Source organism: Lactuca sativa, chromosome 4, assembly GCF_002870075.4.
Source record: "Lactuca sativa cultivar Salinas chromosome 4, Lsat_Salinas_v11, whole genome shotgun sequence".
In the NCBI taxonomy this organism is placed as follows: domain Eukaryota; kingdom Viridiplantae; phylum Streptophyta; class Magnoliopsida; order Asterales; family Asteraceae; genus Lactuca; species Lactuca sativa.
This window is the reverse complement of record NC_056626.2, coordinates 403,214,593-403,230,055: the sequence shown is the minus strand read 5'-3', so window position 1 is coordinate 403,230,055 and position 15,463 is coordinate 403,214,593. Positions and strand designations below refer to the sequence as shown.

The 15,463-nt window shown below is 37.4% G+C and overlaps 1 protein-coding gene across 1 annotated transcript in view; it reads right to left on the bottom strand.

The window, feature by feature from the left end:
* The window catches only part of LOC111920477 (uncharacterized), a 28,597-nt gene that overhangs the window by 1,037 nt on the left and 12,097 nt on the right, over positions 1-15,463 (bottom strand). The window contains exons 4-9 of the mRNA XM_023916052.1: positions 2,521-2,593; positions 1,733-2,094; positions 1,441-1,623; positions 1,079-1,319; positions 360-993; positions 41-215 (exon numbers count right to left, since the gene is read on the bottom strand). Of these exons, the coding sequence (XP_023771820.1) occupies positions 41-215; positions 360-993; positions 1,079-1,319; positions 1,441-1,623; positions 1,733-2,094; positions 2,521-2,593 (1,668 nt within the window). The remainder of the gene's footprint in view (positions 1-40; positions 216-359; positions 994-1,078; positions 1,320-1,440; positions 1,624-1,732; positions 2,095-2,520; positions 2,594-15,463) is intronic.

Here is a 15,463-nt window from a genome sequence, read left to right as displayed (position 1 = left end):
ACTTAAAGACATATTTGACGGATGTTGTACTCGAGCAAACCTCTACATTTAAATGGCAGTTGAACATCATCAACAACTTTGGGTTATATGGAACAACCCATCTATTATCCATCATAATACCTTGTTTTTTCACCACAATTCCAGTATCTCTCCTTCGATAAACAGGATATGCATCCTTTCCTTGCGTCGTAGTTTCATTGAATTGTCGAGGGTATCTAAAACGACATGTTGGTGGATCACCTTACATGCAGGAACATTTTTCGTTTAACGTACCGCAAGGGCCATGGATAATGTGTGCTTTAACTAGATCGTGTAGTATCGGATACTTTGTCGGGTTTGGAATTTCAGCGCACACATACTTGTCATAATGGTCTGCATTGGTGAGCTTCCATTCAGGTGTCATTATCAAGAGAAAATGGGCATGTGGCAAACCACGTTTTTGGAACTCTATTACATAAGCATAGGCACCAACCTCGCCAAGGACGTGCCTCTTGAAGAGTTGTTCCTTAAGATCAAGTAACTTAGAACGAAAAACTCTTGAAACCAAATCCGGTCTATCTTGAGCTGTCTGCGAATGAAGTAACTCATTTTGGATTTCAGGCCAATTTGGATTGCACGTTATTGTAAGGAATATATCAGGTTTCCCGCAATTTTGAACTAAAGCCATAGCATCAAGAAACCGTCCTCGCATGTCACGAGGGCCTCCAATGAAACTTGCAGGCAAAACAACTCGTCGCCTAACCATACTTGGTTGATCCTCCCCGTCATTGATACAATCCACAACACCTTGGTATAACTCCGCTCTTATTTTGGATTGGCTTTTTCTACAAAATTCCAAACGCGAAGTCTCAATCTTGATGTAGATATCTACCACAAATTGTTGGAACAATCTTCCTCCTAACATAATTAAGTTCAAGTTTGAACGAATCTGCAACTTATAACAGTAGTACTCCCGCATACTTACAGTTTTCCTACCGGTTCTTCCATCAGTCTCTACACAATGTTGACGATGAAAATATTATATCAATGTGCATGTTTGTGGAGCAAAAACGATATTAAAAATTATGGCTATGCGTACCTTCTAGATCTTCCTCGATGATTTCGGTATCATTAACAATCTCATTGATCGAAACTCCTTGTCTTGGTATTTTATAATGCCATCCAGGCTCACCATTTGGGAAGAATAGAGGATAAGACAATGAATCATAACATGCCCAATAAGACTGAATTGTTGATGGTTTTTCAGACCTCCCATAAACTATAATACTTCTTTTATACGCGGTTATGTTGTCATTACCTTCAACCCAAATACCAGCAACCTGTGAAAGTATATTATTGAAAAAATATGATTGAATCTGGCATGTAAAATGCATGGGTATATTTAATACGTGAAATGTTTCATTTCATTAAAAAAAAGTGTGTACATAATTAATTTCAAACCTCAGATGTGGTTGGCCGATTGTACACTCTCTGGTCTAGTTCTATCGATGCATTTAAAGTGACTCTGTAATTGTCGAGCGGTCCTAAATCAGCAAGCCTACGGAATGTTGCAACGTATGGGTTTGTAGCAAGAACGCGAGTCAAAATTTCAACAATTGGTTTGTAGTCTATGTGACATCTCAGCTTCAGCATCGTAAAAATACAATTGTAAGTACTTAGGTTCATCCTTCTTCCTTGGAACTAACTGATCGATTCTATGGTATATTCCTCCATTCACACAAAAAGTGTATACTCCAGATGTCATGTTAGCCATTGATTTATCCACATCTACACCCATTGATGCAAATGAAAAGTTGGTGTTGTACGCACGTATATTTTTTCTAAACAATTTGCCTAATTCGGTTTCTGCAGTGAAAAGACTGTGCAATTCGTTATGAATAAAGGAGTCTGCCAACTTTGTCTTCCCATTCATGCAACAAAAACCAGGAGATTCAAACTGCAATCGTTTTGCTCCACAATATTTGCATATGTCATTGAACTTCACCACACGATGTTTTTTACGGATACCGGCAAAAACAAAAGCATATGGATCCTCTGGAACGCCACCATCTTGTACCGATGGAGTGGCATTACCATGGGTACAACCTTGTGGATCTTTAGACATTTGATTCAAATAAAAAAAATATAAATATAAGATTAATTCAGGTACATAATAAAAGTATTAAGAATGAAATAAAAATTAACAAATATAAATAAATTATAAAGAAATAAATATTAACTTGTTGATGTCGAAATTTGACTTAGCAATTCATCTCGTACTGACGGATTGACATTGATCTCGGTTCTAGGAGATGCATTCGTAATATCCATTAAACTTCTATCTACGGTAGTCATATTAGTCAAATATGTTGTGTTTTGACTATTTCCGTCTTCGTTAGATATTCGTCTCATTTTGTTTTTCTCTTTTCGTCGTTCGTAACATGCCTTATTTATATGCTTTTCTTTTTTCTGCAACAATTTTTTTATATGAAAAATATATAATGATGAAATACTAATAACGATTGTACGTACGAAGCATACATTTTGTATGTTCTGTATCAACTTGAATAACATTATTATGTTTATTTTCTTTGCCATCAAACCTCATTGCAAACTGTAAAACCGACAACAAAAAATAATAAATACTTTATTTTTTCATGACAAATTCTATAAAGACTATTATTTATATATGAAATTTATTACTGTATTAATTGAGCATAAATAGAATATATGATATTGAACATTTATTATTAAATCTATAATTGGAAAGATAAAATGTAAAATGATTGAATTTGATATTCTCTTAATGACAACAACTGAACACATTAGAAAAACATATTTATATCCGACACACAAATAGTAGAAATGAAACTCCTTAAATAGATAGTATTGACTTCATTTTGTTTAAAAAAAAAGAAAAATCATATTGAATCGTAGGTAAACTGAATGTACTTTGCTAGTTATTGCAAGACATAGCCATATACTTTGAGTTTTGAATAAAAATAAAAATAAATTACAAAAATCATAAACAAACCAGTGTCAGTTAAAAAACAAACATTGTAGTTATTGCATTATCCAGTAAAATGGAAAGCACATTGTGTAATTGATTATTTTAGTTTTTTGGGAATTAAATGTTATTAGTACAATGATAATCGGAATTAGTATCAACTTTATTATTATGTTTATTTCCTTCTCATCAAACATCATCGCAAATTCTTCTAATTGACAATATAATAATAAGTACATATACTTTTATAACAACATTTGGTAAAAATTGTCAAACAAAGAAAGTAAAATTTATAATCTTAAAACGCACCAAAAATCCATATCACAAAATCCGCAAACAAATAAATACCAAAAAAACTATAAAAACAAATAAAAACCTTAAATCCTGCAAACAAATAACTACCACATACACATACGACACATACAAATAACAATGGAAAAATTAAATATTTTCCCTATCTCTCATTCGAATCCTATCAGCTTCTGGCATTCTTGGATCTAGCGTGATATCAGTTAATGCAGTTGAAACCAAAATATTATCTGTATGGACATGTATTAAACAGTAAATAAGATATACTGAAATAATTTATTTATAAATAATTGAAACTATATATAATGTAGCACAGTTAACTTACAAATATTTTGGTGGACCAACTTAACCCTAGAGACATAAATTATGGATTGATTGATAATTACAAGATACATTTGTATCATAAGGCTCATCGGTACGTGATTGAACATCAACTTTATTGTATGCCCCCTATTCATTCAAACTAAATTTTGTTAAAACACACAATAATAATAATAATAATAATAATAATAATAATAATAATAATAATAATAATAATAATAATAATAATTGGTTAATGCATTTAAAGAAAATACATTATATTAGCATACTATTAATATTTTTATATATTTATATCTACATATAATCTTACATCTCATTTTGGATAAATAGTTCAAATGCATAGAATGACCTCATTCGTCTTCCCCATACGATTTTTCCAACGACATCTACAATGCACCAAATTTAGTATTATTTAATTTGTCGTGTGAAATATATAAAAAACAATATATATATATATATATATATATATATATATATATATATATATATATATATATATATATAATCAAATATAGAAATGCACTTATCAACATTCTTCGACGGCTAAAATCTATTGTGAGACTTGTGATAGAAGAACACAACGGATAAATTGGAAATGAATTGGCGATATCATTTATCAAGAGAGTAAAAATGGTGTTACTCTTTATCAATATACCCCACTCACCAAAGAAAATTTTATAATGTTGATATCTTGGGTGGTCTTTGTAAAAATGATCCATTCGGAAATGTTTTAAGGAGATAACGTGTCCAACCAAATTCATGTTCAAAATTGACCTCAAAACCCGTGGGACAATTGCAATCATTTTGTCTCTCTGAGATATGTAATACAATAACAATATGTGAACTATAAATAGAACATTAAACAAATAATGTCATATTCATTTTATTGTATTAATACTTACGTTGCGATCAAGCAGCCAAATAAGAAGTCTCTCATGTTCAACGTCGTCCCACACAAACAAAACTCGAACAACTAGTATGTTCCACCATACGTGAACGTGTTGTAATGCAGAAAAATCTCGAATAGTGGTATGACAATCCATTACTAAAATTTCCATGTCAGTATGAAATACAAATATGTATTGTTTTGTATAATTTGTTTTAACCATATAAACATTTTTATAAATTATTCTTTTTATGTAATAATAAAAAAAATAATGTTTATTTAAAAGCCTATTTTTTTTTTTTTTATGTTATGTGAAATATTTTAAATATTCACATTACATTATTATATTTAATTTAATGTAAGAATATAAAAAAAACCTTCATATAATACGTTTCAAAACTGTTTTTCCCTTAATATATATATATATATATATATATATATATATATATATATATATATATATATATATATATATTTACTATCTTATAAAAAAAATCTCACTATTTCTAAAAATAGATTGAATATAATAATATTATTTTTTTAAGACGTTCAAATCATTAAGCTAATAGTACAAGTGGTTATCAATAAAATAATATTAAATTTTAACATGTGTTTTGAATCCTTATATTTCTCAACAAATTCTATCTCCTTCCCTAAATTTCAGATAATTCAAAATTTGAAACCATCAGAAATACATGTTGATTCAAATATCCCTCCTGCAGATGGCTCTTTCTTAACAGGTTTTTATTTTAATCCTTACTTGTAATTGATTTCATCATTTTTAACTTTTTGTATTTTTATCTTATAAATATATTTGGTGAAGGCTTTATTATATCAGGTTTGTTCCTAAAAAGGTTTTTACTATGTTTCTTTAATGTGTTGGCTTTGCAGGTTCAAAGAACTCAACCAAGAGGGCCAGTTAGAGCATTGTATTATCATTAATTTGTATATTTTGGCATCTTACTTTTGCAATAAAGAACGTTTAAACACAATATTTGACATGATTAAGATAGTTTGTATATTTTTCATCTTGTTTAGTCTAAAAATGAAACATTTTTCATCATTGGTCCTTATACTATCAAGTTTCATCACATGGACTTCCTGATTACGGTGATTATTGTCCTTATTATAAGGTTCTATATAGATTTTGTTCAATATTTTAAGGTTTCGAGAACCTAAATAAAAATGTTTTAATTTGTGACCAAACTTGGTTTAGAATCACAATGAACAAGTTGACACTTGAGTATTTTGGCCTTCTCAAAGGCCTATTTATCGACTTTTGAATCACAACACCTGATATTTTAAAGGTTTATTTTTATAAACTATTATTTATATATTTTAGCATTTTACTTAGTAGGACATTAAATTAATAAAGGAATTAAGGAAAACGAAAAAAAAGGACGATAAACACTACAAGTGGTTTGGGTACGTATAAATGGAAGTAATAACCATTTAGGGTGTGTTTGGCAAAAAAAACTTATTGCTTATTAGTTTATTAGCTTATAAGTTAATAAGTAAGTGTAGGGTAACTTATGAAAAAATGACGTATTAGAGGTTGCCCACCGGAATAAGTTATTTTAATCCAAACACTTTTTTAACTTATAGTGATGTGGAACCTAATAAGTTGTTTTAAAAAACCTTAGCCAAACACCCCTTTAATATGGTATGGTAATGCTCTTGAAAAATAGATGTCATTTAATATTCATTTCTCGAAGTGAACGCAAAATGATTTTAACTCTAAAGAGATCAAATTATTCGCCGCCCGCTACTTTGCGCGGGTAGACGGCTAGTATATATATATATATATATATATATATATATATATATATATATATATATATATATATATATATTAATTATTGTTTCTATACATACGTTAATTAGTGAAGGCGTGAATGTTTACCATTCATTATTTTTTTTTTTGATAATAATATAGGGTAATGTTATAACACTCTCTTATCTTCTACTAAACCCTAAATTGCTTTTTCAATTCTTACAGCCAACATAACCCAAAATTGCTTTTTCAAGTCGACATTCAGAAAGGGGAATACGAAATGAACCGACACATGAATTAAACACAACCATTTGTGTAACACTCTAAAAATTTCAACCATTTTAACTTTTCAAAAACAACCCGGTTTCATAAAGTTATTACAAAAAGGTTTTCAATACAATTATTATCAGAGTCTTCCCAGAACCACATCATAAAACATAATCATGAGGAGCGGTACGATCACGCCTTTGTCTTGCCATGGTCTCCTAAAGAACATGAAAAACATTAAACCACAACTGTAAGCTCGAAAGCTAAGTGAGATACCCCCAAAATACCAACCACATATACCATACACGCACAACATGCCATATCATAACAGAACACAGAACAGCCATGCACTTCGGGTCTACTGTGTGACTGGTCCACCGAACCGAGCCTTCAATCCACCTGGTCCACTCTCTGAGTCTACAGTATGCCTGGTCTGCCCGCACTGGGCCTTCAGTCGGTCTGGTCCACTCTCCGAGCCTCGGCACGTCTGATCCGCCCTCTTGGGGCCTACAGCCTATCTGGACCGCTCGCTGGGCCTTCAGGTTAACCGGTTCGCCCTTGGTATGTTGGCCTACAGCACAAAGCAGGACCTGCCTCAACCCAACCCCAGTCCAACAACCATGTGCACATAAACATTCAATCGTATAACAATTCACATCCAATCAAACCGATCTAGCAGATCACATAACATAACATCATCCTAACTAGGATACCGACCTAACCGGTCACTAGCATAGCATCATCCTATATACCAGGATTTCGACCTTCACCAGGTCTCTAACATATACCATCCTAACTACCAGGATGCAAACATAGCAAAGCAATAACATAACAACGATACCCGGATTACAATCCGATAAAGGGCCGACCTTGGTGCCATAGACCCTGTCAATATAGTGAGGATAACTCACCTGCAACTGATGATTGAAGAGATAAGACCAAGCTGCTTCGACCACTGACACGATCTCCACCACAAGCCAACACCAAAACACTGAACTCAAAACAAATGCCAACAATTACCAAAATGCCCCTGGAAGTCAATTGGTCAACCCTTGGTCAAAGTCAAAGTCAAGGTCAACCTCCTGACTGACTCTACTCGCCGACTCAACCCGCTGACTCGTCGAGTCCCCATGCTCAGAACTCCCAATCCGCGACTCAACTCGCCGAGTCGCCCCAAGACGCGCTGAGTCCAACAAACTCTGAGTCCTTTCTCACTCAACTCACCGAGTCATCCCTTGACTCACCGATTCACAGCTTAACCAGAAAAAGGTTAGGACCTCACGATCAGACTCGCCGAGTCCAAGGCTATCTTTAACCAACTCGCCGAGTTGTTCTTCCAACTCGTCGAGTTCTTGCCTATCTTCATGCAACTCGCCGAATACACCCTTGTGACTCGCCGAGTACCTCTAAGTCTTAACCCATACAGAGGCTTTCAAGGCCATGCAGATGATCCAAACCATAGATCTACCCTTCTACAACCCATCCATCACGTAAAGTGGCAAACTTTACGTGAATCCAAAGAGATCTAAGCATATAACACTCTCGGGTTAGGGTTTGGGACAAGATGGCTTCACCAATCACTCAAGAACAGGGACTTTAATGCACTCTAGACCTTCTCTATTCCAGATCTGAGGTAGCAACCTCAGATCTAACTTCCACACTCAAAATATCACAAGCTATGCCTTCCCAAAACTCCAAAATGATGAATATAGATGAATAATAGCCCAAGCAACGAAATAATACCTCAAAAGAAAGCTCCAACAGAAGAGAAATCCAAATCCTTGCAAAGCCCCATGCTCCAAGCCTCTTATCTCTCCAAGATCTCTTCCACAACACTTCTCCAAGGTTCAAAAGCTCTCAAACTCACTCACAAACGCACATTAGGGTTTCATGGACTTCAAGGGAGAGTAAGGAGGCTGGGGAGAGGGTATAATGTCCTTTATATAGGGCTCAACCCCCGAAATTAGGGTTTTCTCCACACAGCACCAACTCGCCGAGTCCAGCCGCCGATTCGCCGAGTTGGCCACTTAACACGCGACCAGAATCGCGACCCTACTCGCCGAGTCCACCCATGGACTCGCCGAGTCCACCCATTCACATTTTCACTTTGAACCCTAAACTTGCACTCCTGAACTCGGGATGTTACAATTTGAATCGACGAAACTCTTCATCTCTCTCTCTTGCCTCATTTGTATAAATCAATGATGCCATAAGACCGTATTTTCTCTATTACTCTCGTTATGCCCTAAAATCATATCTGCAGATCTGGTTATGCTTTCTACAAATTGAGAGATGCATTCATCAATTGCATCTCGATGCTCTCGACTGAGGGTTTTATGGCTTTAAGTGTCGGCTTTAATTCATGATTACGAGCGATATGTCGAGGGATCAAAAGAGGATCATTGGTCCGATAGTTACATGGAGATGCAACAAAGGTAACTAAATTTATGAAGTTGTTCCCAGAACCACATCATAAAACATAATCATGAGGAGCGGTACGATCACGCCTTTGCCTTGCCACTGTCTCCTGAAGAACCTGAAAAACATTAAACCACAACTGTAAGCCCGAATGCTTAGTGAGATACCCCCAAAATACCAACCACATATACCATACACGCACAACATGTCATATCATAACAAAACACAAAACAACCATGCACTTCGGGTCTACTGTGTGACTAGTCTGCCGCACCGGGCCTTCAATCCACCTGGTCCACTCTCTGAGTCTACAGTATGACTGGTCCGCCCGCACCGGGCCTTCAGTCGGTCTGGTCCACTCTCCAAGCCTCGGAACGTCTGATCCGCCCTCTTGGGGCCTACAGCCTATCTGGACCGCTCGCTGGGCCTTCGGGTTAACCGGTTCGCCCTTGGTATGTTGGCCTACAGCACAAAGCAGGACCTGCCTCAACCCAACCCCAGTCCAACAACCATGTGCACATAAACATTCAATCGTATAACAATTCACATCCAATAAAACCGATCTAGCAGATCACATAACATAACATCATCCTAACCAGGATACCGACCTAACTGGTCACTAGCATAACATCATCTTATATACCAGGATTCCGACCTTAACCAGGTCTCTAACATATACCATCCTAACTACCAGGATGCAAACATAGAAAAGCAATAACATAACAACGATACCCAAATTACAATTCGATAAAGGGCCGACCTTGGTTCCGTAGACCTTGTCGATATAGTGAGGATAACTCACCTGCAACTGATGACAGAAGAGATAAGACCAAGCTGCTCCGACCACTGACACGATCTCCACCACTAGCCAACACCAAAACACTGAACTCAAAACAAATGCTAACAATTACCAAAATGCCCCTGGAAGTCAACTGGTCAACCCTTGGTCAAAGTCAAAGTCAAGGTCAACCTCCTGACTGACTCTACTCACCAACTCAACCCGCTGACTCATCGAGTCCCCATGCTCAGAACTCCCAATCCGCGACTCAACTCGCCGAGTCGCCCCAAGACGCGCCGAGTCCAACAAACTCTGAGTCCTTTCTCACTCAACTCACCGAGTCATCCCTTGACTCACCGATTCACAGCTTAACCAGAAAAAGGTTAGGACCTCACGACCAGACTCGCCGAGTCCAAGGCTATCTTCAACCAACTCGCCGAGTTGTTCTTCCAACTCGTCGAGTTCCTGCCTATCTTCATGCAACTCGCCGAATACACCCTTGTGACTCGCCGAGTACCTCTAAGTCTTAACCCATACAGAGGCTTTCCAGGCCATGCAGATGATCCAAACCATAGATCTACCCTTCTACAACCCATCCATCACGTAAAGTGGCAAACTTTACGTGAATCCAAAGAGATCTAAGCATATAACACTCTCGGGTTAGGGTTTGGGACAAGATGGCTTCACCAATCACTCAAGAATAGGGACTTTAATGCACTCTAGACCTTCTCCATTCCAGATCTGAGGTAGCAACCTCAGATCTAACCTCCAAACTCAAAATTGATGGGTTTTAGCCATAAGAACTTTTCTATGTGCGCATGCAAAACCCTAATGCTTGGATCTAGGCTTTCTAATTAAACATGCTTTGAATCCAAGACTTCTAACAACTATAAAGGTGTAATAACATTATTGAAACAGATCTAGAATCATACCTTTGAATTCCTTGTTGATCTTGTTGTCTTGGAGCTTCTAGAGTCACAATTGTCACTCCTCTAATGGCTTACCAAACACCAAATAGCAAGGAGGATGATTTGGGAGAGAGGAGAGGGGAGGAAATCGGCCAGGGTTTTCTTACTTTTGATGAAGTGCCGATTTCCTCATGCCATAGGGTCTATATATACTTGTAGACTCCTTAAGGGTTACAACCTATACCCTAATTGGATAATCTTCTCTTAAGGCTATCCAAATCCATTCCTTAGATAACCCCTTGGACGATTTGAAGCTATCCTTAGCTTCTAGAATCCGTCCAATGCATATCAATATGGATTTACAGTCTAAAGTTTAACTATTAAACAATTGACAGTTTATACCCTCTTATTTAATTAATCTCTTTAAGTCACCAAATATTCCAATTAATTTATGACTTATATTAATCAAATAACAATATATTATTCTTTATATTATTCTCATAATATACTAATAATATTTACTCTCTCTTAATAAATCATCCTATCAAGTTGCTATGGTGAAGGCAACCCAAAAGGACCATGCACAACCGGGTCAAATACTTGCCTAATATAGTTGCAGCCTTAGACACTATTCCAACAGTCTCCCACTTGGATAAGTCTAGTAACTATATGCTCAAGTACAACTCGGTTTGCAATCATAGCTCTCAAAGACGCTGTCAAACTCTGATCTAATCAATATTGTCCTTTAGATAAGGGATCGTACAGTCCTCTGTTAGATATCATGCTGACAATCCTATGGAATGGTTAGTCATGCATTTAGGTTTCTCGATCTCTGATTTATTCCACATAGAACTTAATCGAACACATCAATTCAGTTCTGACTGGGCCCGACACATAAGTCAAATCAAATCATCGAGCGGCCGAGATATCGCTTTTACCTTCTTAGATAAAAGTTACAGATAAACTTCGACTTATATGCATTTACTTATTCAATAATCAACTATACACAACAATGCGTTTTATAACATTGAGTTACCAATGCGTTTTCGCATTATCAATGTACAATCAATTAGCAAATAACAAACCATATATCTAGGTTTTAAGACTATATGATATTATCGTCTTGCGATCACCCTTTTATATCATATTCCATAAGGTGATTCCAGCAAGCGCGGGTTTGTTCTAATGCTCAAAACTAGTTCATAAGCACTCATGAACGTTGCAACAACCCTTTGCTATGTCTAACACCATTTAGACAATCTACACACCAATTCATGACAATCTTCATTCATATCTACTTCCAACATATGAACGATTATGGACAATTTGAACAATTCGATTATTCCTAATAAACTCAATTATTCTGGAAGTCAAAACATGCAAAGTGAAACAATAGCTAAACAATTAACATAAGACAGTAACATTACTTATAAATAAAACTCCTTTATTTAATCATCAAATGTTAATTACATTTATCTATTACACGTTTCTAATACTATCTAATCTATGCTAATATCATCCTTCAGTCCAATACTCCTAGCATGCTGCAAGTGTTTATCCCTACTCAGTCCCTTCGTAAGCGGATCTGCTGGGTTATCTTCTGATGATATCCTCTTTACTACGAGTTGTCCTTCTTCTACACGATGTCTAATGAAGTGATATTTTCTGTCGATATGTCGTGATCTACCATGATCCCTTGGTTCCTTGATCAAGGCAACCGCTCCTTCGTTGTCACAGAAAATCTCCATGGGCTCCTTTATGGCAGGTACAACTCCAAGATCACCGATGAAGTTCTTTAGCCATATTGCGTCCTTCGACGCTTCGCTCGCTGCAATGTACTCTGATTCACAGGTTGAATCAGCTACGGTTTCCTGCTTGGAACTTTTGCATGTCACCACTCCTCCATTTAGGGTAAAGACCCAGCCCGACTGCGAACGGCAGTTGTCCCTGCCGGTTTGAAAACTGGCGTCACTATACCCTCGCACCTTCAAGTCATCACTCCCTCCGAGGACTAAGAACCATTCCTTCGTCCTCCGAAGGTACTTAAGGATATTCTTCACCGCAATCCAATGGGCTCTGCCAGAATTCCCTTGATATCTACTAACCATGCTCAAAGCAAAGGCTACATCAGGGCGAGTACAAGTCATAGCGTACATGATTGAGCCAACTGCGGAAGCGTATGGTACTCGGCTCATTTCTGCTATCACAGCTTCGGTACTCGGACATTGAGTCTTACTCAACTTGGCATTACTTTGTATTGGTAATTCTCCCTTCTTTGAGTTTTCCATACTAAAACGTTTTAGTACCTTCTCTAAGTAAGTGTTCTGACTAAGTCCTATTAGTCTCTTACTTCTTTCTCTTACTATCCTTATTCCCAAAATGTAAGAAGCCTCTCCGAGGTCCTTCATAGCGATGCACTTCCCGAGCCAGGACTTAACTTCCTGCAGAGTCGGAATGTCGTTTCCTATGAGTAATATGTCATCGACATATAGAACGAGGAAGCTAACTATACTCCCACTGGCTTTGACATACACACATGATTCATCTTCGCTTCGTATAAATCCAAACTCTTTGACTTTCTCATCGAAGCAAAGATTCCATCTGCGAGACGCTTGCTTAAGTCCATAAATGGACTTCTCAAGCTTACACACTCTATTCGGATGCTTCAGATCCACAAACCTCTCTGGCTGAGCCATGTAAACATCCTCAGCCAACTTTCCGTTAAGGAAAGCGGTCTTGACATCCATTTGCCAAATCTCATAATCATGAAATGCGGCAATCGCTAGCATCACTCTAATAGATTTTATCTTCGCAACTGATGAGAAGGTCTCATCATAGTCAACTCCGGGAGTTTGAGTAAATCCCTTCGCAACCAATCGCGCTTTATATGTGTGTACGTTCCCATCCACGTCGATCTTCTTCTTGAAGATCCATTTGCACCCAAAGGTCTTACGTCCGGGCACATTATCAACCAAATTCCAAACTTGGTTATCATACATGGATTGGATCTCGCTATCCATTGCCTCTTTCCATTTCGCAGACTCCGGGCCTGCCATGGCTTCCTTATAGCTATTAGGTTCATCAAGATTTATTAGTGTACCATCACTAATATACGTGTCCCCTTCGGTAGTAATATGAAAACCATAAAACTGGGGTAGAACTCTAACTCTATCGGAACGTCTAAGAGGTAAGGATTCGTCAATCGGATCAACCGGAGTTTCCTCCTCGGGTTGAGTGCCAGCGATAGAGGTTCCTTCATCTATCGACTCTTGAATCTCTTCAAGCTCGATTTGCCTCCCACTGTCTCCTTGTCCTATGAGTTCTCGCTCTCGGAAAACTCCTCTCCTCGCAACAAAGACAACATTGTCCTTCGGTCTATAGAAGAGATATCCAAAGGATGTTTGCGGGTAGCCGACGAAAATACATCGCTCACTTCGAGGTTCGAGCTTGTCGTGAGTATCTCGTCTTACAAAAGCCTCGCAACCCCAAACCTTGATATGTGCCAACAAGGGAGCTTTCCCTGTCCACATCTCGTGAGTTGCTTTGGCAACCTTCTTAGTAGGGACTCGGTTAAGGATATGGGCGGCAGTCTCTAAGGCATACCCCCAAAAAGAGATTGGTAGTGAAGCACGACTCATCATAGAGCGAACCATATCCAATAAGGTTCGATTACGCCTTTCTGCCACACCATTCAACTGCGGTGTCCTAGGAGGCGTCAATTGCGAAACTATTCCACACTCCTTGAGATAATCGTGGAATTCAAGACTTAGGTACTCTCCTCCTCGATCGGATCGAAGCATCTTGATTTTCCTTCCCAATTGATTCTCCACTTCATTCTTGAACTCTTTGAACTTTTCAAAAGTTTCTGACTTTTGCTTGATTAAATAGATATAGCCATATTTACTATAATCATCGGTAAAAGTCACGTAGAAGCGGTTCCCATCCTTCGTGGTTGATCTAAACGGTCCACATACATCGGTATGTATTAAGTCCAATAGACCCTCACCCCTTTCACACGTACTCGTGAAGGGTGACTTAGACATCTTTCCAAGTAAACAAGACTCGCATGTGTCATCTTCCCTAAGGTCGAATGACTCCAACACTCCATCCTTTTGGAGTTGGGCTATGCGTTTCTTGTTGACATGTCCAAGACGACAATGCCACAAGGATGCTTTATCCATACTAGTGGAAGAATCTATGTTCAAAACATCATTTCCTAAGTTATCAACAATCATAACAGTTTCATAAATTCCATTACATGGTATAGCTTCAAAGTAAAAGACTCCATTTAGATAAGCCAAAATAGAACCATTCTCATTATTAAAAGAAAATCTAAAACCTTGTCTATATAAACCATGAAATGAAATGATGTTTCTAGCCATTTCTGGCGAATAGCAACAATTGTTCAAATCTAAACATAAATTATTCCTAAGTACTAAAGAATATACTCCAATCTTGGTCACAGGTGACGATCTTCTGTTCCCCATGATTAGATTAATCCTTCCTTGCTCCACATCCCTACTTCTTCTTACTCCCTGCACATTAGAACAAATGTGGTAACCACAACCGGTATCAAGAACCCAAGAAATAGCATGATTAGAATCGTTAGATTTAATTGTATATATACCTGCGAAAGATGGCTTGATCTTTCCTTCCTTGATGGCTTGCAGGTACTCTGGGCAGCTTCTCTTCCAATGTCCTATCTTGTGGCAGTGTTGGCACTCTGCCTCCTTAGGGTTAGGGCAGGGCTTAGCGGGATCAACTTTGGTCCCACTAGAAGAGGCACCATCTCGGGCTTTAACCTTGCGATAGTTCT